At 43.0% G+C, this 24,464-nt stretch overlaps 2 protein-coding genes across 4 annotated transcripts in view; both read left to right on the forward strand.

The window, feature by feature from the left end:
• The first annotated feature begins 481 nt into the window (after positions 1 to 481).
• dcaf5 (ddb1 and cul4 associated factor 5) lies at positions 482 to 18,255 on the forward strand. The gene is made up of 9 exons (XM_083792401.1): positions 482 to 915; positions 1,672 to 1,815; positions 2,146 to 2,182; positions 2,506 to 2,645; positions 6,790 to 6,919; positions 7,327 to 7,540; positions 11,980 to 12,046; positions 13,725 to 13,852; positions 16,095 to 18,255. Exons 1-9 carry the CDS (start codon positions 708 to 710, stop codon positions 17,583 to 17,585), a joined length of 2,559 nt encoding a protein of 852 aa, XP_083648527.1. The 5' UTR covers positions 482 to 707; the 3' UTR covers positions 17,586 to 18,255.
• A 3,291-nt stretch (positions 18,256 to 21,546) lies between these two features.
• Positions 21,547 to 24,464, forward strand: part of actn1 (actinin, alpha 1) — a 61,556-nt gene continuing 58,638 nt past the window's right edge. For all 3 annotated transcript variants that reach the window (XM_083791471.1, XM_083791469.1, XM_083791470.1), the window contains exon 1: positions 21,547 to 21,968. In XM_083791471.1, coding sequence (XP_083647597.1) covers positions 21,840 to 21,968 — 129 coding nt within the window. In that variant the 5' untranslated portion in view covers positions 21,547 to 21,839. The remainder of the gene's footprint in view (positions 21,969 to 24,464) is intronic.

Here is a 24,464-nt window from a genome sequence, read left to right on the forward strand (position 1 = left end):
TAGCTGGGAAATTGTAGCAATAGGAGTTCTGTGTCTTCAAAGTGAATGTGTAGTGAAAGACTTAATATGGGCACGTTCGGAAATACCGCACCGGAGCGCACTCGCCCATTAGTTTGCATTACACAGTGCGCTCCTCAGTGCGTTATTTCCGAACGAGCCATTTGTGTCTGTCTTTACCACCGCTTCTCAATTTATTGGGGTACGGGGGCTGGGGGGTCCCCGACCCCGTACCTGGGGGCCCCAGGGGTCCTTGGTGGAGTTCGAGTTCCAGGTGGGTTTTGTAACTCGTTACTCCGAAAGTGTACAAAATATGGACGGGTGGATTTGGTTACATTTGCACACTCCCAGAGTTAATTTAAAAGTAAAAAAAAATATATAAAATATTGACTAGTTATGTGTCATGTCATGTGAATGGATGATGGTGAGTGACAGACAGGGGGAGGGAGAGAGATGCTGCACCCGGAGCAGGAAGCTGCTGGGACTGAACGAGAGACGGGGCACAAAACAACATCGACATCAGCAAGCAGCGGCTGGGTGTATATCCATTATCCACCAGAATGTAGACATAAATGCATTAGGAATTACAATAGTGAGCTGCTACTACTACCACCATCACCCAGGCGGTAGGGTAGTCTCTCCATAGCCCGACAACCAGCTCATGCTGATGGGGCATTGCTAAACACGGCGAGGGTTCTGCACGGTGGAAAATGAAGGAGTTGCAGGGTTGCGGTATGCGCTCCTCCGTGGGCTTTCTGTCCCGGAGAAAGCTCACTGGACAGCCCCTCATGAAGGAGGAATTCCAGAGGCGCAGGCTGGCGGGCTGCACAAGTCTCTACAAGAAGGATATGCTCGGACATTTTGGCTGTGTCAACGCCATAGAGTTCTCCAACAATGGAGGAGAATGGCTCGTTTCGGGTAAGTTGACAGATCCCCCCCCTTCCCCATGCTGCGTGGATCGAAGAATAGCCTCTCACTGTTTTTAAGTTGCTAGCATGCTAACGCTCACCAGCTGAGACCTGGGGGCTAGCTGCTGGCTAGCCACTGCTAACTTAGCTTGCTTTTACTGGTTAGCATTTTGCTACACCAGTTACCATCAAACACCAAGCTGCTTAGTGGGGTTGAGAGGAATGAATGACCCATCCCATATTATGTCATTAGGTAAGCTGATCACTGAGGCCCTTCCAAGTGTGAATTCCCCTCCCTGTTGGATTACGTGTTTTATGTTGACTACCTGTGTGTATGTCATTGTCACCCAGTCAGGCTATTTTTGTCTGGAGTAACAATCAGCCCTTATTGCATAACCTTAACGTTGCAGTTCAATGCCTTTCTTGATTGTCAGTTGTCACTATAACGTTGTTATACCTTCTGTAATTGTCAAGCTATATTTATTAAACATGCATACTGTTGGCTCTGCAAACTCGAAAAATTAAAACAAGAACATGTAAACAGTTGCTGGCCAATTGACCACAGATCTAGTACTACAGAACATGTGACGCATGAGTGTATATTGTGTGCACAAGTCATGCATTGTGAGCTAGTGTTTCTTGATGGGAGACAGATGTTATGCTGTTATGTGTCTGTCTACCTGTGTAAGTGACATCATTTGAGTGTGCTTTTTTAACATGTGGTACCAGTCAATCATTCCTATGTATGTACTACTACTGTATGTAGGAGGAGATGACAGACGAGTCCTCCTGTGGCACATGGAGAAAGCCATCCATGCTCGCTCCAAGCCTGTGAAACTAAAGGGCGAGCACCTCTCCAACATCTTCTGTCTGGCATTTGACAGCACCAACACAAAAGTATTTTCTGGTGGTAAGGAAGGACTCTTAAGGAGAACTAGTACTAGGTTTCAAACTTTGATTCAGTAAGGTATACTGAGCATGCATGCAAGGAAGTCAGTGAGGTCATGGCAAACGTTCCCTAGTTAAAGATTAATAACAAATGCTGAGTTGAATTTTATCAGCTATAGGCCTAGTGTGTAAACGGACAATGACGGGAAGGATTCTTTTCTGTCAGGTCTTGATTAGATCATGCACGTAATCCTCATTTGTGTAATAAATGTTAATTTGTCTAGCTGGCTAAGTGACACTCCAACTCACATGTTCTTCCGTTTATTTTAAAACTAGTTTTATTGTTTCACAGGTAATGACGAGCAGGTGATCCTTCATGATGTGGAGAGGTTAGTAAAAAAAGAGTTGCACAGAGTTGACTTGAGTTGGAACTGTGTCTTAATGCTTTACATTTTTGTTATTTAGTTGTTATTTGAGTTGCAAAAAAAAAAGGATGAATTCAGGAGTGAGTGAGTGATTAACCAGCACGCAATGATTCAAACATTGACTCCATTGAGTTCAAGTAAATTCAGAAACATTTCAATGGTCATAATGGTCATATTAACAATATATGGCCCAATAGACAATGATGTGTTGATTGTGATATGTTAGTATGCTAACATATGACATGACATACAGTATACTAACATTTGGATGCCTATGTTTCTCACAGAGGGGAGACGCTGAACGTGTTCCTCCATATCGACGCCGTGTACAGCCTGTCCGTCAGCCCTGTCAACGACAACGTGTTTGCCAGCTCATCTGACGACGGACGTGTTCTCATCTGGGACACTCGTGAGCCACCTCATGGAGGTAAGACCCATCCGTTAGCTAGACTGCAGCGGTTCCCAACCATTTTTTGGCGGTGCACCCCAGTTGTTACCTCCCGACCCAGCTGACACACCCCCCACATGGAAATGAAACATATATATAACATATAACATATGTGGCATATTATTCGAAATTGGCCGCCTGCATATATGTCTCATAATCTATATAGAGACATACTGTACATCATATGTGCATATATCCACATATATGGCTTATTTTAAAATAAAACCATCACCACCATTAGCCTTTTCATGTCACACTTCCCCGCCTAGAACTTGGTGCTCGCGCACCACAGGAGATGCACGCACCACAGTTTGAGAATCCCTGAGCTAGACTAGAGTATGGCTTGACAATGTTGGGCCGGGGGTATGATTTCTGTTGGGTGCTCCCATGCCTAAAATATATACACTTACTACGTAAGTAATTAGCACCAGTAATTGCTGTAGGAGGGTACTTGAGATAAAACAACCAAAGGATGACAGATGTAAGTGTTTCTCAAACTTAGAAGCAGGCGTGGAGCCAGGAATTATTTTATGAGTAAGGCATAGCCAATACGAGGTAGGCAGGACCCCGGCCGGCAGCACCCGGCCCAGTGGGGGGGGGTCGGGGGTCGACGCAGATTGATAGACAGAAGTTACCGAAAGTTCGAAATACAATGTATATTTATGTTGTAGCTGTAGCTTATATTCTTATAGGCTACAAATGCCTACAATAGTTAGATGATTGCTAAATGATGACAACAACATACACTTTTATTTTGTACTTTCATGAACCACAAGCACTGCACCAGATATAATGGAGCCTACATGAGAGAAAAAGGGAAAAAGGCATCAATTGCATCTTGTTAAAAGAAATTGCTATATTGAAGCCAAGATACCGCAGCTGCTTGTTATGCGCGTAATTTCCCATTGATTTCAGTAGCTAGGAATTTGTTAGCTGTGTTGTTGGTAGGTCCTCCATAGCTGATAGAAACCCGATTGTCTCTGTAGAGACTGTGATTGTTGCCGGTCAGCCGATGTAAGCAATGCTGTGGTGGTAGCACAGGTTTAGGCGTCATCGCGTCTGAAAGTTTACCCTGGCATGGACAAACTTTTTTCTTTCTCCGGTGCTGCTATTGCTGTGTCTCTGCTCTGCTTTCTCAACAATCAAATGAATGAGGGCACGTCGGGACGGTTGTGTGGTGTTTAATTTATACGTCGTCACTGTGAGGGGTAGGGGCGTTTCACACCAGAGTGTGAGAAGTAAACCCCTCCAGACATGCTGCGACGCAGGACATACAGAGAATAGATGTGTATTCTTCTGTCTGATACACTAGTCCGATACACTAGTCCGCCTTGAGTAGCGGCTATAGGCGGCATATCATTTTAGATAAACGGTTCTCGGGGGGGGGGAGGCAGAAACGTAGCCATGGGAGGCGGCTGCTTGCTCTTGCTCCGCCACTGGTTAGAAGCCAAGCTGATATTTTGGTTTGGCTGATATGAGCATTGTTTTGGCAAGGATCGTGTATTATAACGGTCATAGTCATGTAATACATTACAATACATCTATAATGGAGCACTGTAATGCATTTTACTACTGTGATTAAAAGTCACTGGGTGCTACTATATAAGTAAAGTACATTCCTGGAGATGTAGGCAGCCATTTTGTGCTTTATTGATTATTGAATTATGAGTATCAATCAATTATTGCTTATACGTTTATTTCACCTTTCATTGTCAATGGCAAATGTGACACAAGTTAGGACAAAAAAAACACAAATACAAATAATTGTATCTGTCTCTACTCTCTCCATGGGTCTGTGGAGGACACGCCAAATCTCAGTGTGTTTGTGGGTGTTGTACTGTACAATTTAGGCATTTAGCAGACGCTCTTGATCCAGAGCGACTTACATTTAAGCAAAAACAAAAGCATGGCATACATCACCCTGATTGGTCAACCCGACCCATCTGCTTCACGGATTTGCCGAGCTTTGTGATTTGTTCCGCTGCACCAAATCCGCCAATATAAGTGTTGGCACAGTGGCACACACAATAGAACTTCATCAGCGCGTACCCATTTACCCATCAATACGATGTCAGCAGTTTCTGACAACATAAGGGATCCCCTTTCTCCATATTTACCAAATATGGTTTAGTAGACTAGTCGTATGTTAGTGGGTACTACACTGGGTTCTCTGGGAATGGTTACAACAGGTACCAATTTAAATTATTCCCGACTTACGTGTTCTCCAAATATGCCAGTGTCAAAGGTCTAGTATTCTATCAATTCTAATATTATTTCTGAGCTCTATAGAGCGTCTCAGTCCTGCCCCCTTTAATGACAACGCCAGGCCCAGGAAATAGTTTCCAATGCATTTTTCCCATAGACATTTCAAAACGTATTTATTTATAGACCTTATAAGCGTCGTACAAAGCCAACTCTTGTCGTGACAAATCATGACAACAAACACAATATTGTGGACCAAACAAATAATTACAAAGAAGAAAAACAAAACAAAAAGTGTTGTAACCTGCCGTTTCTTCTTCTTTCTAATTATTTGTTCGGCGTAAACGTCTTTAAATAAATACTTTCTGAAAAGTCTATGAGGAAAATGAACAGTGATTTCTTTTCCAGGTCTCTCGAGGGGGCGAGACTGCGACGCTCTATTAACAACCCTAGTATATTATATTAGCCTAGGGTAGTTTCCTTTTCAAAATACACTTCAGATTTGTTTAATTCTCAGGTAAAGATCTACATTAATATAGCCACAATTATAACCATGTAAAACACAAGTTCAACACAATTAGTCAAAAACACACATTTTATTGGGGACCCACTAAAAAGACCACCTACGAGTCCGGGACTCACTACACTGAAAACGGTTCCACATCACTGCACAATCCAACAAATCAACCAATCACTTCAGTTAAATAAACATATTGTCATAAACACAAAAATAACAATTTAGGTATTTAGCTTTAAATATGTTTGTAGGTGGGTATGGGAAGAAGAAATATTTTAATAATGTATGCAAGGCAGGCACATTTAGTGCCGGAAGTGCATCAAAATAGAAGCTCCGGGGTGCCAGAGTTGTCTGATCGCTTTTACTCTGAAAGCCATGAACCGGAAACACTTTCCTAAAAAAGTTGACTTTACAAAGTGACCTCACATCCCCGATCATCTTAATTCATTTTTTTACGCTCCAAAAAGCGTTCATATTTTGCGGGAGAGACGGATGAGGAGCAGAAATGAAGCGCCAGCATATCGATCCATTCATCACCACGGAGAGCGCCCTGGATTAGGAGATACGAGTCATTCTTTCCACCGCGCTAACATGGGAGTCAATGACCATCTAATAGTTGCACAGAGCGTTAGCTCGCCCCGTGTCACTAGGACGTCGCTAGGACGTCCACAGACGTCGTAGGCACTAATTTTTCGGAATCCTTATGATGGCCTCATGCGTCGTATGAACTGAAACGGTTAGGTCAGTGATGCAAGTAAGTGTGGCCTGTTGAAAATATTGAAGTTGTAAATGGAGTGTCATCTTGCATGACATCAATATCCTTCTATTTTAGAAGCCTCCCTCATGACTGACTTGGCAACAGCCAGTCATCCTAATAATACGTTTAACAGAATTGCTTGACATGGTGCTTTCCAAACTTTTTTTTTTTTTTTTTTATCTCAGGCTGTTACTGTATTGACTTCTACATTGGCTGATGTTTGCACATGTAATCAATGGTTATTATTAAACTCACTACTATGTTGAAATGCGAACCCTGTCCCTGTGGGACCTCCAGGAAGTCACTTGCATCCTCCTCATGTACTTTCTACTGCCATTCTACTAGTAGTCTAGACAGGTCCAGGATGATTGGGTGAATAGTTACAAAATAGTAGGGGCGGAAAACTCTAGGTACCTGACGACGATTTCCTGCAGTTTGTTTGCCAAAATTGCCACCCTCAAGTAGCTTGTGAGAATTATACATTGTCGCTACATTTTTGTGATTGGGGTTGTGCTGTGCTATGCCAGTGGGTAGGATAGAAAGCCAGGCCCAGCAGTACTTGCGTTCCCCCAAGGATCAGAGTTGGGAACCACTTATTTACAACTCTATTGCGGAACTCCTTTTGATTGTCATGTTGTCTCATTCAGAGCCGTTCTGCCTGGCCAGCTACCCCTCAGCATTCCATAGTGTGATGTTCAACCCTGTGGAGCCCAGACTGCTGGCCACAGCCAACTCCAAGGAAGGAGTGGGGCTTTGGGACATTCGCAAACCACGCACGTGAGATTTTCACTTTTGTAATCTCTTCCTCACTTTCTTTAAGTTTCATCTTTCTTTTCAAATACATTTCTGCATCCACCAGAGGGCAGTGTTGTCATTTGGTTAAACCAGCCATCACTTTATTAACTGCAGGTTGACTGATCAGAAAAGATGATTCTCACCAGAACATTGATCTTGGCTCATTAGTGCGCCTACACAAATCATAGTTGTAAAATTCCCATTCTGTCCTCACTTCTCCCACTGCTGTTATTTTTGCCTATCATCACTGCCCCTGCCCTGTCATGTTAATTATCGATAGATAGATGTCCTAATAACATTTTGTTGCCAGATTGTACTTTTTGAAAATGAGTACTCACAATGACAATCATGTGGTGATGATTATCATTATGGTGGTGCCGTCCCTGCAGCTCTCTGCTGCGTTACGGAGGCAGCATGTCCCTGCAGAGTGCCATGAGTGTCCGCTTCAACAGCACAGGCACCCAGCTGCTGGCCCTGCGGCGGCGCCTGCCACCCGTGCTGTACGAGCTGCACTCCCGTCTGCCCAGCTTCCAGTTCGACAACCAGGGCTACTTCAACTCCTGCACCATGAAGAGCTGCTGCTTTGCAGGGGACAAAGACCAGGTTGGTATTTGTTTTATTTGCTTTTTATCAAGGGTGATATAACTGAGCCAACTTGGCCAACCAGTAAGAGACTTAAGTGCCCAAAAATACCATTGTGACAGAAATATAAGGAGCTACATCATACAGTATATTTATTATAAAGTTTCACAACCTGGGCACCCCTGGGAACATTCTGTGAAAACAGGCAATTATTTGGCAAAACATTTCGGATCTAAAAGCTCACAACGTGCTGCATTGCTGGGGTCTCGGCTTTTGATAGGTGTAAGAAGGGTGCTCCAACGATAAAAGTTTGGGAACCAATATTTACACATGCACAAAGACAGACAGATAGAGAGAGGGTCACACTCTATCTCTCTCCCCCTATCTCTCTCACACACGGCAACAATAAACATTAACAATTTTGCATTTTTGCATGTTTGTGCTGGAACTGGAGTTGGTGCTGGAGTGAAACTTTTCTTGCTTTCAACAATCCTATATAAATGTGGATTGTATTCAATTGTGGTTACTCTCAGTCAGTTAAAACAGTAAAAAAAAAACTCTATTCATTTTTATCCTTAAAACATTTATTATTCTGACACATCCCTAACACACGCATGAACATGCACACACACATACACGCTGTACACGCACACACGTTTGTGCTGCCAGTTTTATTTATTTCACATATGTATTGTGTTCCGAAATATTTAATATTAATTTTATAATAGAGATCTGATCGGGCTGAAACCTTGCTCAAATACTGTATAGTGTACAGACTACAGAGTCATACGTCCTAGATGTTTACCTGGTATCCTGGTTTCTTGGAGGTACTGCAAACTACAGTTCAACTTGTGTGACTACCTACCCTGTTTGGTGACTAGGGTTCATGTTTACTTTGCTCATTCCATTTTACACTTACAGTTACTGCTAAATTGTAATTGTGCTGGAGATTTTAGATTGTAGATACGGCGTGACTAACATTATAGACCACACTTCCTTTCGTAGATACTGTATATGCTCCACTGAGCGCATGGACCTCTATAGTTCTATTTATAGTCATCATGGAGAATCTAACATGGGGCTTTATAAGGAAGTATAAGGAAAGCATTGACAAATCAGCTGCAGAAATAGTACCAATACTTTTTGGCCTTCCCTATGTCACTGATCACAAGACCAAACATTCTTAACCTCCAGTTCTAGGCTACACAGAAGGGAAGGACTTTTTATTATTTCCACACAACTCCTCTAGGGTATATTAATGACATAGTTCAATGTTGACAATGAGTGGTATTCCCCTTTAAATCCTATGTATTTTGTTATCCGGAGCATCCCGGGTGTTTATACTAGGCCCCCTCTCTTTTCCTCTCGACACCAAATCTCTTCGCCGCAAACGTAAAATAGCTTAATGTCCACCCCAGAATGAGGATGCGAAGAAATAAGAATTGTATGGTTATATGCAGTTGTTTGCATTTAATGTGGTTGCCAGTGTACAGACAGAAGGAGAGAGAGGCAACAAGAGAGAAAGTGGCTAGCAAGACATGGGAGACAGTCCTTACAGATAGACAGAAATGGGGGCAAGAAGAAATTTAGTTTTTCTTTTTGCATAATGGAAGTCGAACATTTCGGCTATCCAGCCTTCATCAGCACTGATGAAGGTTGGATAGCCGAAACGTTTGTCTCCCATTATGAAAAAAAATGCAGTCTTGGTGTGTGCGACCATTACCGTAATTTCTTTATATGATTTGAACGGTTAACGCACCACAATTCAGAGTGCGGTGGTCTCAAGAAAGGTTTTCTACTGGCAAGAAGAAATTGAAATACAAAAAGACAACAAATGGCGATTAAAATATTTGGCCTTGGTGGTGATATTGTCTTTTGTTTGGTCTATGTGGTTTACTTGCAGATAGAGAGGCGTTCAGGTCAGGAGCCAAGCAGGGCATCGTTGAAATGCTGTGCCAAGGAAGCATTCAATGACTTAATTATTTATTGGGTGCACATAGAGTTGCACATAGTAACCCCCAAATGTACAAATTAGTTAGAAGTTCTGTCATGTATGTATTCTAAATGATTGTATGAAATAATACTTTTCCGTTGACATGGGCATATAAAACAGTAATAATAGTAGAAGATATGGGAACCTGCTGTAGAGGGCTTCTTTCAGCTGCTGAGGCACACAGAAGCCCCCATATTGTTCCAGGGGTCCTCCCTCAGGTCCTCTTCAGACATGACATCATGCTGCAGACATGCTTATTTATGTTCACATTATGCTCGGGGGTCAGTGGAGTGCATAATGGCTTACAACAGAAAGAGCAGAAGCCATTTCATTAAAGTCTTTAGGTGTACAAGAATAACTTCAAGACTGTCTACAGATCTTATTTACGCTATAGTAATTAGAATTGTGTTTTGACAAACCGGTGCTATTAAAAATATTAGTTATGTCATGGGACCTGGGGGGTGAGCCGTCTAGGAGAGGGTTTCTGTCTGTGTGCGCCTGTGCGGCTAATTTTGTAAACCACTGGACTGATCAGCACCATATTTCTTGTGCACACTGCCAGTTGGCCAAGGAAGTATATGTTTTTTACTACAAGTTTCAGTTTCGGCTTAAACTTGAAGGGAAACAATAAAAAAAAATATAGGCTCTTTGAATAAGCGTTCAGCTTTTCCTATACTTTTATGGGAATTGTTACTGGAAAATCAGTTTTATCAGAAAATTATGTTTAGCACAGACCAATCTGGGTACCCATTGACAAAACAATGTCCTCTTTACAGTCTGTCTTGAGAGACTAAGCACAGACTAATCAAGAAGGCATGTACAGTTGTTAAATGGAAACTAGTTTACTTTTACACTTTACTTTTCATTCAATAAGTTGTAATGAAAAGTTTCACAGTGGCTGTTAAATATTAACTAAGGGAGAGAAGGGAGGCAGAAAATGGGTGTGACATTCCTACCTGACATAGAGTATCCTTAAGGGGATTAAGGTGGGGCTGGAACTCCCAGGTGTTGTGCTTACTTTTTTGTAAGGCCTGAAGCCATAATGATCAAGCAACAGTTAGAGTTCCTGTAAGAATTTTGTAATGGGTATTTGTGTGACAGCAGGTCACATGATATACATGTTGGCTTTTCACAAATCTGCGACACTGTCTGAAAGCAAAACAGATGAGCAACACCACTGTACAATGCAAAAACTATTTTAATGGCAATTGCCTTCAAATACTCATGCCATTACAGCGCTATACAGGCACATGAACACAAAAACGGCTTAAAAACATACAAACTACTCAGAAATGCATTTCGAGATACAGCTCGCGGACTACATGCAGACAACTCTTCTACAGGCCGCCAGAGGAAGAATTGTGACTCGAAATGCATTTGACACGGGAAACCTGCTGCGTCACATGTTTGTAGGCAGCTGTTGATTTTACAGTACTTTCTCACGCCCAGTTCATCTGTAGTGAAAACAAAGCATTTATTTACTTTTTATGAACCGCTACATTATAGGAGTAGAGCAGATCAATACATTAACCCATTGACAAACGCCATAGTTCTATGCCAAGCCTGCAGAACCTGGGGATCAAAGTTCAGAAAGAGTCTTTTTGTTTCTCCTCCTGTTGCCCAGAGCCCTGAAAAAAGACAAAAGAACAAAATTAATACATACACAAAAAATGCATCCATCTGTAAATAAACCTGCCTAGTTTGGCTGGCACTGTAATTTGCCAGCAATCATGGTACTAAATGACTCTTTGCCCTTATTCTGTACATTCCCATTGCTGCTAAGGTTTTGAGGTTTTGTGCCTTACATGTAGTTTCTAACTTCTGTTTCTCAATTTTTTGGTTTGATTTGATTAAAGTCTGTATTATTATTATTATTACCGATGGATGGATTGTATAGAATACAGGGTATGCACGTGACATCATACCCAGATGTGTGAGAACACCTGAGTGGAAAAAACAACTTTCTGGCCATGACCCATTTCTGGCCTTGGCCCATACATCCAAACAGAAAAGTCCTATCGATTTGCCACTCACTTTATGCATGCACATACCCTCTATTGTTAACACGTAACACAACTTGCGGAACATGTCCTACCAATATTTTGCTGCTTGTACCTGGATGAGACAAAAATAGTAGCTCTGGTCTTAATGAGTAGGTTTAATTGCAACTGTCAGCTCACAAAGGTTTATCACAGTTCAGAGGTGAAGCAAGGTTCCTGTTAACGGCTAGTCTGCCATGCCAAGGAATTCTTTGATCCCCCAAATCACGACACCGCCTCAAATAAAATATTTTTTTCATATTTTCCTTGACCCCCTACCCCCACAGGAGTTTGTTTTCTCAGACAGATGCACACTGACATGATAAAATCTTGGTTATCTGTTTTGATTTATGAAGAGTTGTGGTATACTAAGACATGGGCTACTCTTATATCTCTGAATCTGTCTTTGTGCCCCCCCCCCCCCCCAGTACATTTTGTCTGGTTCTGATGACTTCAACCTCTACATGTGGAAAATCCCGAAGGATCCGGGGGCGGGTGAGTTATGGCGTCTGTCTCCCTATCAACGACTATCTGCATGTGAATATACGCTGTTGTGTCATGTCTGTAACCAGCTGCACACCTGTTGATAGGTCGACCATATATAATAAAAGCAGTAGTATGTAACTGTATTGGGCATTCTATCAACATCTCATGTTGTTGGCATGGCTTTCTGCACACTGCATTGTTGTGCAAGATATAACCTTAGCCTGAGAAATGGTGTCAATACCCAGAATCTATTTAGTATAGTATATTTTCACAGTATGTTATAACCAGGAGTGCTGAATAAGTTTTGACTTTGGGGGCCAAGGGGGGGGGGGGGGGGGGGGGGGGGGATTACATCAGGTCCCGTGTGCAATTAAATGAACACACAAAAAGGTTAGACGGTTATCATTGTTTTTTAGCAATTTAATTGCTAAATGTATTTAATTGCAACCATAGGTTAGATCTCCATATATGGAGCTGACCTGACATTCCACATGTTGATCCTTCCCCATCCGTCCTTCCTGTTCTGACATGTTGATCTGACCACATCAAACCCTGTATACTCAAGACACGCTCCATATATGGCCAGTACAGAATTCATTCCATATGTTGATCTGACCCTCCATGTCAAAGCGCCAGCGCTCACCCAGCAGTCTGCCGTCACCCAGGCGGATGTGTGCACGCGACCTCGACCTTTAGGGCGAGGTCGCTTCTCGCCCTCAGGGCGTCTTACTGGTAATACTAATACATTGTATTTGTAATGCACTTTACATTTGAAGCAAATCTCACGCCAAAAAGTGCTATACCATATCACAAAGTATACAATTCCAACAATGACTTGTTATGGGTTATTTTTTATTACATAGCCAGTCACTTGGCTGAGGTACAAATCAGCCATAATTATTTATACTGCAAAGATTGTATACACTCACATTCTCTCTCTGTTTCTCTCTGTATTGTATACTGTAGTTCATTCTCTCTACTCTACTCTACTCTACTTACTCACTCACTCACTCACTCACTCACTCACTCACTCACACACACACTCTCTCTCACTCTATTCTGGCGCCACTGGTTATATGTTTTGGCTACAAGTCAACCCCATGCTTTGTGGCAGTATGTATAATTCAGCACTACCCACTTCACCAAATGTAAGGACGTATTATGTTCCATACAGTTCAAATGACTACTTGATCAATTGTTTATAGTAGAATGTATTAAAACAATACCACACACGTGCTGCTGTTCAGTATTGTTGCAAGGCCAAATCACAGCAATCACTCATGTCATATTTCATATTACAAGTATACAACTCTAACATGAATTGTGATATGATGTGTTATTTTATTACATACCCAGCCAATGAGTGAAACGGATCAAGAGGGTGATATGTGATAACACCAAGGGCTGCTATAACAGTAGCTGACCAATCAGTCCAAGCAAATGTGCCATGGTGCGCTTAACTGTCACCTTGGGCATTGGGCAATGACCTCACTGCGAAAGGAACTCAACATTGGCTATAATAGTTGCTGCGTTGATACATTTTGATTTTCTCCTTGTCTTTGCTACTAAATAAGGCTATGGGTATGTGATAAACAGACAATGAATTTCCGGGTGACCCAGAGGGTTTTCAGGTTAAATTAAGTTCAGTTCTAATAGAAAGTACCCATATGCGCTGTCATTCCTTCAGGAGGCGCAGGGCGCGTGGTGAATGGGGCGTTCATGGTTCTGAAGGGACACCGTTCCATTGTGAACCAGGTCCGGTTCAACCCCCACACCTACATGATCTGTTCCTCCGGTGTGGAGAAGGTCATCAAGGTCAGTAGCTGGCATCATTGCTTTGTATCGACTATAGGAGTTCAGTGCTTTCTCCCCGTGTCCCCCCCCCCCCCCCCCTTCACTGTACATACCTAAAATTCTTTAATTGTTTCTTTATTTCTCACTTTGTATATTGTGTGAATCCACATTGCAACCAACCAAGTCAAAATTTCCTGTGCAGTATATGTGCAAGCAACATACAATGAATAGATTCACATCTGATCCTTATTCTGTCTCCCTCTCAACCTTAAATCTCAACCTTAAACCAAAGTTAGGGCTGTGGCCCTTAGGGGGTGCTATGGGGACAAATTGGAAATGAGAGGAAATGGGAAAATAAATAAAGAAATAGATATCTGACCATTATGAGGTACAAACTTTGTACGTGTTGTGAGCTTGTAACTTGGCTATTTTCTTTTTTTTTACTATTTTTCAATTGGGCGCCACAGACAGAAGCTAGGGCTATTTTAGGTCTTTGGCATGGGAAGGTTTGGGGACCTCTGTTCTAAACTGTCCATGTATATCATTAAAACATACAGGAGATAGCCCTGCCTAGTGTAGTGCCTACACACCGTTTAAAAAAGTTTCTCACATTACACACCTAGTGTGGTGAGTAACGTCACCTCACACTGCCGTCCCAGTGCTGAACCTATGACTCGGCCTGGGCCTCAGGTGAAGATGCCTCGCCATTTCATCACATACTGTTACCTTGGTTACACATCATCAGGCAGCAAATTTCCCTGTGTGGAGGCATGTTTATTCATATAGCTAGCCCTTTAAATTTGCTTTAACCACTCGAATCCTAGTATTCCTATTACCTCAAAATGTTCTTTAGCCACTTGAAGCAAAAGGACGCACAGCACACCGGTCCTTGTGAGGTACCAGTCAACGGGAAAGTTAATACTGAATGGAAGAATTGTATAGCCGCACACTCATAGCTGCCAATGCATAAGGTTTAATGAGGACACAGAGAACACAACATTTCGGACAGATATATGCCTTCTTCAGGGTAACCCTATTATCCCCATTCACCAATTGGCTATTTTCGGCAAAGAGATTTGATGTCGAGGGATAAAAGGATGGTATCGTATAGACCTCTGACAGACCCCGGTAAATTAAGTACCGTATACTGTTTAAACTGGTTAAAGTGGTAGTTTTTTTGTTTTTGTTTTGGGAAGCATGAAGACTGAGTGGGAAACAGAGTAGGGGACACAGTTCCCAGTTTGCCATGGGGCAAAGACATCACCCATTATACAAATACATGGAGGATACAATACATCATGATGCATTTTAATGCACTCATAATGTTTCATAACACTCAATGTAATTGTTTATAATTATGCATAACTTATAACAAAGACACTTTATATATAAGTTAAGGTAGTTATAATGTGCTGTTTCATTGAGCTTACAGTATAATGCATTATAACCTTGTTATAAGTTGTCATACATCGAGTGTTATGATGCCTTATAACACATTAATTACCTAAAGTGTTACAGAAAAAAGGTTTCTTTGCCCGTGTCGTGCATTCATTTAAGTAAAAGCATGGAATCTTTAACTACTTTTAAACCGCTATATCATATACATCATATATCATTACAAACAAAGCTTGTAGAGCTTCACAGAATTACATTTTCAAGGGGCTTCTCTCGTCAGTACAGTAACCATTGCTCAATGCTCCCTTTTTTGTGTTTTCTTCTGGGTAGAGTGAAAGCTGATAGCAGACCAGGTGTTCTGGAATAACAGTATTAATTGCATGAGTGTTTGACTTTGAACATGACCCTTGATGTTGTACCCTTTACCTCTTCTGTTACTCTGTGTCCCCTTTATGACTCTCTCTGCACCTCTATCCATCATTCTTTATTTCCACTCAATCTATAATCTATACTTCTGTCTTCCCATCTTTCTTCCGACTCTTTCCTCCTTTAAATTCCCTCTATCACTGTTCTGTTCTTCAAACCTTTTATTCCATTAATCCTTCCATACACCTTTCAATCCTTACCTCCACACTTTCTCTTGCTCAAACCTTTCTTTCTTCACTCCATCCTCCTTTCCACCATTCCGTTTTTTACTGCATCCTCTTTATAAGCTTTCAGCTTCAGCCTATTCCTTTTGATCACCTCCAGATCCTTTTTGTTATTGTAAACAAATAAGTTGTATTGTTACTGTGAAGATGATCAAATATACTAAACTAAACTCTCTTCCTATCTTTCATTCCTTCTATCTATCCATCGCCCATCCCAGGTGTGGAGTCCGTATCAGCAGCCTGACAGCCTAGGGGACCTGGAGGGCCACGTGGAGGACAAGTCCCGGAGCCTGTACACCCATGAAGAGTACATCAGCCTAGTATTGAACAGCGGCAGTGGCCTGTCTCACGACTATGTGAGCCAGTCCATCCAGGAGGACCCACGCATGATGGCCTTCTTCGACTCGCTGGTGCGCCGTGAGATCGAAGGCTGGAGCTCCGACTCGGATAGTGACTTGAGCGAAGGCGCCATCTTGCAGCTCCATGCCCGCGGCCGCCGCACCACGCGGCAACCCTCCGCAGGTCCTCCCCTCGCCACCCTGATCGGTCCCAGCATCCCCGTCGCCGGTCGGCGTGGCGACTCGGACAACTCTGTGTCGTCCTCCTCCCTAGCCGCCCCTGATGCATCCGGATCGGAGGAGCAGCGGCCGCCGCCAGCAGGAGTAGAGGGGGGAACAGAAGATGTGTCGGGACTGGGGAGGAGGAGGCGGGGCGGCCGACGCCAGCGGCATCAGTCGGGCTTCCTGTTGGACCTGGTGAACGATGACTCTGACTCGAGCGAGTTCTGGCTCGACCCTATGCCTCGCCCACGCTCCCCAAGTCCCCGGGACAACTCCACCCTGTCCAGCCCCACCTCTTCCTCCTCCTCCTCCTCATCTCCTTCCCTACCCGCTGGAGCCTCCTCTTCCTCCACATCTACCTCCAGCTCCAGCAGCGACGACGAGGAGCGCCGCAGTGCCAACAGGCGCAAGGTGGCCATGAGGAGCCGACGCCGCCTGCACCTTGTCAACAGGGCCGGGGAGGCTCCCGAGGCTGTGGAGGCCCTGTTCTCCGCCTTTGATTCTTGCAACTACCCCGAGATATCTGTTGATGACCCTTCTTCCTCCACCAACTCCTCCAACACCTCTTCCTCTTCGTCAGGCGATGGGCAAGAGGAGGACACTCTCCACATCAGGCCCCGTAGCAACAACGCAGGGCGTAAAGGCGGTGACGAAAAACGTCTTAGCCCTTCGGACTTTGTGTGCCTCAGTCCTGTCATGTCTCCCGAGAGTCATGAAAACGAGGAGGATGGGAGCGATAGAGTTGAGAGAGAGCTGCAGCACCTGACTGCTTCCCCTCCTGTGTCTCCAGATACACTCAGGACAGAGTCCCGGGTCGGAGAACGGTTAACCTTAGAGGACTCTGACAGTGGAGCAGAGTGTAGCGGCTCACTGGCAGCCGACCATAATTGGGCCATTCCGAGCCGGCTCAGTCCTGGCGTGAACGGTCAGCACCGGACTGTGCCAGAAGAACATGCAGGTCAGAACCTTCGTGGCTCCTCAGAGTCAGAGGGAGAGACTGGAGTTAAACCTGTAGACACCAGGCCACCGGCTGTGGGGCGTTCTTCTCAGAGAAGCCCCATCCAAGGTCCCACTCTGAAACGGACTCACATGGGATCAGGGGACGGAGGCTCAACGTCGTCCCCATCAGAGAAGAAGTTCAAGATATGATGGAGCCTCTTCATCTGTGAGAGAGATGGTTGTGCCCTTTTTAAGAGACTCACCTTAGTATGTGGGTTTTCTATGGATTCTTACCACTCACCATTTCTTTTCATTTTTTATTTGATGCACTTTGACATTTTGATTGAAACGGCATTTGTTTTTTATGTTTTGGACAGACACACTGCTTAAGAGCAGAGGACCGTGTTTAGAGACTGAACAGTGAGTGTAGCTGTTTGGTAAGAGTTTTCTTTTGTTTTTGTTTTCAGAATAATGTTGAAATATCTTCACTCTTGCGGTCAAACCCAAGATGGTATTAAACAATGAACAAAATGTGACAAACATTTAAAAAAGAGGGACTAGGCTTAAAAAAGAATTTTTAATGACTGTATTTCAAGTGAAGTGCATTGCTGAATCATTTGGTTGTACACGACTCTCCCCAGGACTTAGAACAGCTCTAACGTCTTGGGGAGTGTTTGAGCTAAACAGCATTTTTATTTCTTCTGTGTTTTACGCTGGGAAGCACACCTGATTGGACTCATTTTCATTTATTTTAAGTGGTTTTCGGCTTTAGAGCACTCTGTTTAGGATGTCTGTTTTGTCTAATTATCCAGTCCTTGGGTACCTTTTACAAGCCAATGCTTGCTTTTGTTTTTCTTGCAATTAAAGAATAATTTGCTTTCCTTGAGTCCAGTAAGGTTTAATTTGCAAAATATTTAATGCATCATAATTATCTTTGTACAGTTCATTTTCTTGTTTTGCAGTCTCTAAAATGAAGCTCCTGTAAGTCACCATGGCAACACACCCTCAATTCCCCCTGTCGAATACACGTGAGGCTTATTTAGCTAGCCATTATGATGCTGAACAGGCAATGTTGACCGATTTGGTTGGTTATTGCAGTGGTTTTCAGTGTGCCATGACAACCACATGTAATTATCACAATATATATACAACTATACAAAAAGTTTTGAATTATTTTATAAATGTACTATATCAGTATTTTGTTCCCCCCCACCAAAAAACAAACAGACTTGTCTATTGGTGTGCCTTGGACACAAAATGTTTGAACCTAAGCATGGGAGATTTAAGTCCTTTCAGTAAGACAAGCTAAATAGAAACAGTCACTCCATTAGTCAAATGCTTTACAAAATGCTGTATTCCCATTTTTGTAGCAGTCTGACATGAAAACGAACCTAATGACAGCTGATAAGTTCAATAATCAAGTGACTTGAGGAAGTTAAGCCTATTATGACATTCCCAGAATAAGGTTCATATGGTTAATCAGGAGTAATAATGAGTTTTATGTTAGTTGTCACTTTTTGTTAAAGCAGGAGCCACATTTTTTCCAACAGTGGGTACCTAATTTTGTAGCTTTTATGAACTAGAGAAACAAATAAATGCCCAGCCCAGGAATGATGGAACTACAGGCTACCTAGAACTGCCACATCCCAAAAGTGCAGGAATTGCTGACTGATTATGTGCTGAAAAGCCATAAATGGTCTTAGTATCTTCTGAGCCGATAAGGAAGCCACGCCTGCAGACAGAACTCTGATTCCCTCCAACGGTGTTATGATAGTGCAGTGCATGATGTCATAGGGTGTCATGCCTTCTAGACCAGTGGTTCCCAAACCTTTTAGCTTTCACTAGTTCTTAAACATTTGTTTTCTAATTTATGGAATTTCTTAGATTTTTCATTAGAAAAATCTTTTAATTTGGTATTAATTCATGACATTTTTTGGGGGAATGTTTTTTTTAATGTTTTGAAATTATAATAATTAAAAAATCACACCTGTGTGAAGTGAGGTGCGCTAATATATTAAAGTCTAACTCATGTTGATTAGGTGATATAAAACAAACGGTGCAAACACAAACATTAAACCTGTGTATAGGAGGGGCTGGCGCCCCTTAAAAATATAGGAAATAAAAAATGAAGGGACCCATATACAAATGTGTCTGCAACCCACAAATGGGTACCGACCCAGTCAACAGTCTGTTCTAGACTGTCTCCATTTTAGAACCTGAGAAAACTCTTCTCACCGTGGGCCAGACAATACCAAAGGGCATGCCAGTGGTTGTTGCGACAGATAGAGAGAAAGACCTAAAGTGAATGGCATCATTTCCTCCTGGACTAGTGGTGAAGTGGTAATCTGAGGGCAAACAGACATGTAGTTTTGGGTTATCGAGTTGTTTGTACTGCTCTCTTGTCAAAATAATTTCTCCACCACTTGGTGTGGTTCAGACTGAGAACTTTGTGTGAGGGCGGTCACTTATCTACAGGAAATGGGCATACTTCATTTAACCCCCTTGCTTCCCCTGAGAGACCTATTCAAATAGTGAACAGTGTATGGTTTCAGGATTGTTTACATTTGACACAAGTGTGCCTGTTGGGTGAAGTTGCTATAGTATAGCAGGCATTCTGAATGTTAATATATTTGATACATCACCCTCTCTGCACCCTCAGTTGCCAATTCTTCCCTCTCAAGGCTCTCATATATAAAAACGATGTGCCCTCTCGCCATTTTCAACTGCCCCCATCCTGGAGCCGAGCCTGACTCGGATGCAATTTATTTTTGAATGAGAAACATGTTTTTTGTGTGCTTTCATCTACATTGTAGAGTGATTGAATGATTAATTTAACATTCGGTGCAGGTAAACTGTTATCCTTGAAGTGTTTGGTGGTTTGGAAATGCACTCTTGAATAAAGCAATAGGATTTTAATTTTCTTCCCTTTATATCCCATAGGCCTACTTGGCTTAAGTCTAAAAGCAAGGATAACCACTTAGGAATTTGTCTCCCAACATGTTTGGAATACCTTGGTATGTTGCCAAACACCAATCCGGTGCCCTGGCTCTTCACATGACCCATGCCTCAGGAAACAGCATTGAGCACATTGTACAATTTGCACATCTCTTTTCCAAAGTTATTCTGGGATTCTGCTGAATAAGATGAAGTTGATGTAAAGTTGTTGGCTTGTGCAGAAAAATGCTGCTGGCTTGGCCCTGCAAAACCACCAGATATTTTCCCATTTAACAAAAAAGTCCAGCTGGCAAAAATCGGTGTTTATGTTTCCACGTTACTTTTCATTACGTTTATAACGGTGTCCTTTTTTGTCTCCATGCTTTCATTGCATCTCTACGAGGAAGTCGCATGCTGTTAGGCAGTAGGAGGCTATGGCTTTCAACAGGGACCAGTCAGTGAGTTGGCAGTCTGCTCCCTGTGCGTGACATCACTTTCCCAAACATTCACTCTTGAAAGTTTGGCCATATATGGAAGAGCGCTCTAGTTTTGACTTGACTGTCGGGGCTATCCCGTGTCGACAGCATATTTCCTAGAGTCAGCGTGTGTGCGTGTGGCGTGCGCGTGTGTGCGCGCGCTTGTTGAGTGCGTTTACCTTACAAGGCTGAGAAACTTGGCCAGCGCTGGAAAATGTTTACGTGACCTGTCACAGTGCTGATTCCAACCCGATTCCATTTCCAAAGGCTCACACTTCTTACCTTCACCTTGGAATGTGTGACGAGGAAGAAAATGCCTGTTAAAGCAGTAAACATAAAACACATACACAAGGAAAACATGTGATATAAAACACTGTATTTGCATAAACCGCTATTTTTTTAGGGCTCGGAAACCGATGAATTCATCCATAGTGTAGTGGATACATGTCTTATTTAGGTTATCCCACGGCACACTGGCACAGTTAAGTTACATTAACCACCAACGTAAAACATTGTAGCAGAAAAGGCTTAAGTATCCAATGAAACTGTCAGTTATTTGGATCAGTCAACCTATATGCAGTCAACCTACACACTAAGCGCAAAACACTGACAGAATTGACAGCAAAGGAAGCCAATCCACGTTTAGGGGCGGGCTTCGGCATACTAATGCGTCCAATCAGAGCCTCCCGTTTCCCATTGGTTTATTTCTTTGAAGCAAAGTTTTGCGGCTGTGTGTCGCTTCGGTACTCGGTACACTAGACCTGCCTCCTCCTCGGAGCTTCAGCTTTGCCGTTCGCTGTTCTGCTACTCCACGGAACACGGGTCGTGGAAAGAGAGAAGGTAGCGAGGTTGTTGGAGCTTCTTGTTGTGAGGTGAGGAGGGAGACCGAGGGAAAGCAAGTCAGTCAGACGAGACAACGGTGAAACCTACCCGGGGGTTGGTTGGACCGTTGCGTTAATCTCATCCCGCCGACCAGAGCGCCTTGAATGCGTGGAGGATAGAGCGGCGGCTTGCTGTTTAATATCACCTCACCAAAGGAACGGGGGAATACGAGATGGAGGAGAAGATATACACCAACGTGGATGGGTATGATGAAGACGGCCACCCCATTTACATGCAACAAGAAGATGATTGGGACCGGGATCTGCTTTTGGACCCTGCATGGGAGAAGCAGCAGAGAAAGGTGCGTTGAGGTGCTTCTTGTAGCCCCCTGGCTCACAACAATGCAGCAATCTCTGTGTAGCCTAAGTGTGCCTTGCCTTGCCTTTATTTATATATATATCAATATATCTATATCTTAGGTGCAATACTCAGAATGCACATTCATCGTACCAGCAGTAATTGAGCCTGGGTGTTTATCTTCACTTTTATTTCGGCTACTACTAGCTTACTGTATAACATAAGGCGGCTGTTAAAGCGCAAATTCTGCCGCAATTCTCCAAAACTTTTGTAGTCTAATCATGTATGATAACAACCGTGTGGTCTGTCTTCCTTCTAAGAACAAGTTCAAACATACTATTACACATTATCCTGTTGCGTTATGAAATATCCTCTACTGGCAATTATACGCTACGGTGGTCCCACCCGTCATCTTTGCAGAGGGGGAGAGAGGGGGGGGCAAAAACTATTGAAATGGGACAGTGGGACAATACGCCCACCTTCTTAGCGCAACAGATGTCAGCCACGCGCTTGACTGCGTACGGTCTGTGTCTGCTGGTCCCATTATGCCCCCTCCTGTCATCTGTTTAACGCTGCTACGTGGATTATAGGATCACCTACTGGGTGTCACACAAGACCTCTGATCGGTATTTCCACTTGTCGATTCTCGTGCTGCTAATTAACTCCTATTCGTGGCATGGCCGACGCACGCCTGGGCACTGTGGGCAGCCACACTAGCTGCTATAAGAGGAGTGACTGACAAACATGAGTGTAGCCTCAAATGTTGCCTTCATATTTTGTACACTGCAGATATAATACTGGGGATTTGACTGTGCAGGAGGGACAGTGTGAGATATCATTTATTTTACATGACATCACCTTTTCTTAGTGTGTCAGTTCCTTGTTTTTATTATCATTCTTTTTTGCATGAGAGAGAATGAATGGCTGATTTGGATAATGGGTGTCACATTCTTCTTTTAACCCGCGCTTGATGCTCCCACACTTTAGAACGCTTTGGAGAGAAAAAAAAGAAGGGGGAAGAAAACTCCATGGAATCTGAGTAAGCACTGTGGTTTGGGCTGGGCTTGCATGGGAGCGAGCGTGCCCAAAAATGGTAATAATCGGCCCCTCTCACTGCTGTTGGAAAAAGTTTTCCCCAGTTTTCTTTTTTTGTAGCTGTACTTTGAAAGCTCCGGGTTCTAGTTTCCTGAATTATGTCATCGCCAGCCTGCTACCGGTCTGTAAGGTATGCCAAAGTCTGGGCTGACTGAGGCATAGGCCTATACTGTTGATGGAGCAGATGGAGCCACAGTTCAATGGACCAGGCGACCCCAGTAGTAGTACACACTACAGTCTGAAGAAGCTGCTTCTCTTTTGCTTTTTGAGTATGAGAAGTACTGTGTAAATATGCTTAAGGTGAGCTCTTAAACATCATGTTGACAAAGAGGAGGATTACAGACTTTAGGAAAATAGTAACACTTAGTCTAATAGTTTTTACAGGCAAGACACTGAGAGTTCACACATCCCCTCCAGCGATCAGAAACGGCAAAAGTTTCTATTCACATGAGTGGAACAGGGGTTATGACTATGAGCGCATAAATTCCCCATTGATCTTTGCCGCTGATACACGTATGAATCCTCTTTGCCTGAACACCCTGGAGACACAAGTGGTGCTGTATTCGCTCATATCCAAAGAGAGCAGTGCTCTCAAGTGGGGGTGTTGTGCTCTGACTAGACAAAAAAAAAGACAATTATAGGGTGGCAGGCTGAAAGGGATGATAGTAACTCCTGGCAGGCCAGGCAGGCAGGCAATGTGCTCGTGCCTTAGGCCCAAGGGTGAGCATAGTTGATTGACACACAGTCACACACGCACGTGTGCAGACACATGCACAATCACCCACATTCCTTTCCAGGCTTCATTACACAGGTTTTCTACTGATGGGCAGATTACACAGATCTCTTATCGTCTGGCTATGCAAGACTAATTACACAGAGACCCTTTGATGTTCATTGAATCTGTTTTATATTTTGAAATGTATTCTAAAATCAGAAGTTGAACAACATACTATACCTCTAGCTTGTAGAACCAAGCTACATTGAACTTTTCCCAATCTTTTTCTTTGAGACCAGGGTGCCTGTTTGCTTATGCATGCCAGTAGCCTAGAGGCTCATTTAGCCAAACTTGTTGTCATTTCGTGGTCTAGTGGTTAGCTAGTACTAGGAGGAGTTGTAACTGGTACATTTTTTTTAAGAACATTCTCTTGAATTTCACAATGAAAACCTAAAATGTGAATTGACATTGAAATTTCCAATTTCCAATTCAAAATGCTCTATTCATTTTTACTTTGCTTTCTACTATTTCAGTCAGTCACACCTGCATAATGCTATTGCGGGAGTCCTGAAAATATTTTGTGCCAAACGCAAGTCTTAACCTGACCCCATAAAGGCACTCATTTCCTCTTATCTTGCAATCATAATGTCTTTCCAAACACAGCTGCCTCTGGTATATTGTTCTCAGAAC

This window comes from Protomyctophum parallelum, assembly GCF_964188405.1.
Source record: "Protomyctophum parallelum genome assembly, chromosome: 20".
In the NCBI taxonomy this organism is placed as follows: domain Eukaryota; kingdom Metazoa; phylum Chordata; class Actinopteri; order Myctophiformes; family Myctophidae; genus Protomyctophum; species Protomyctophum parallelum.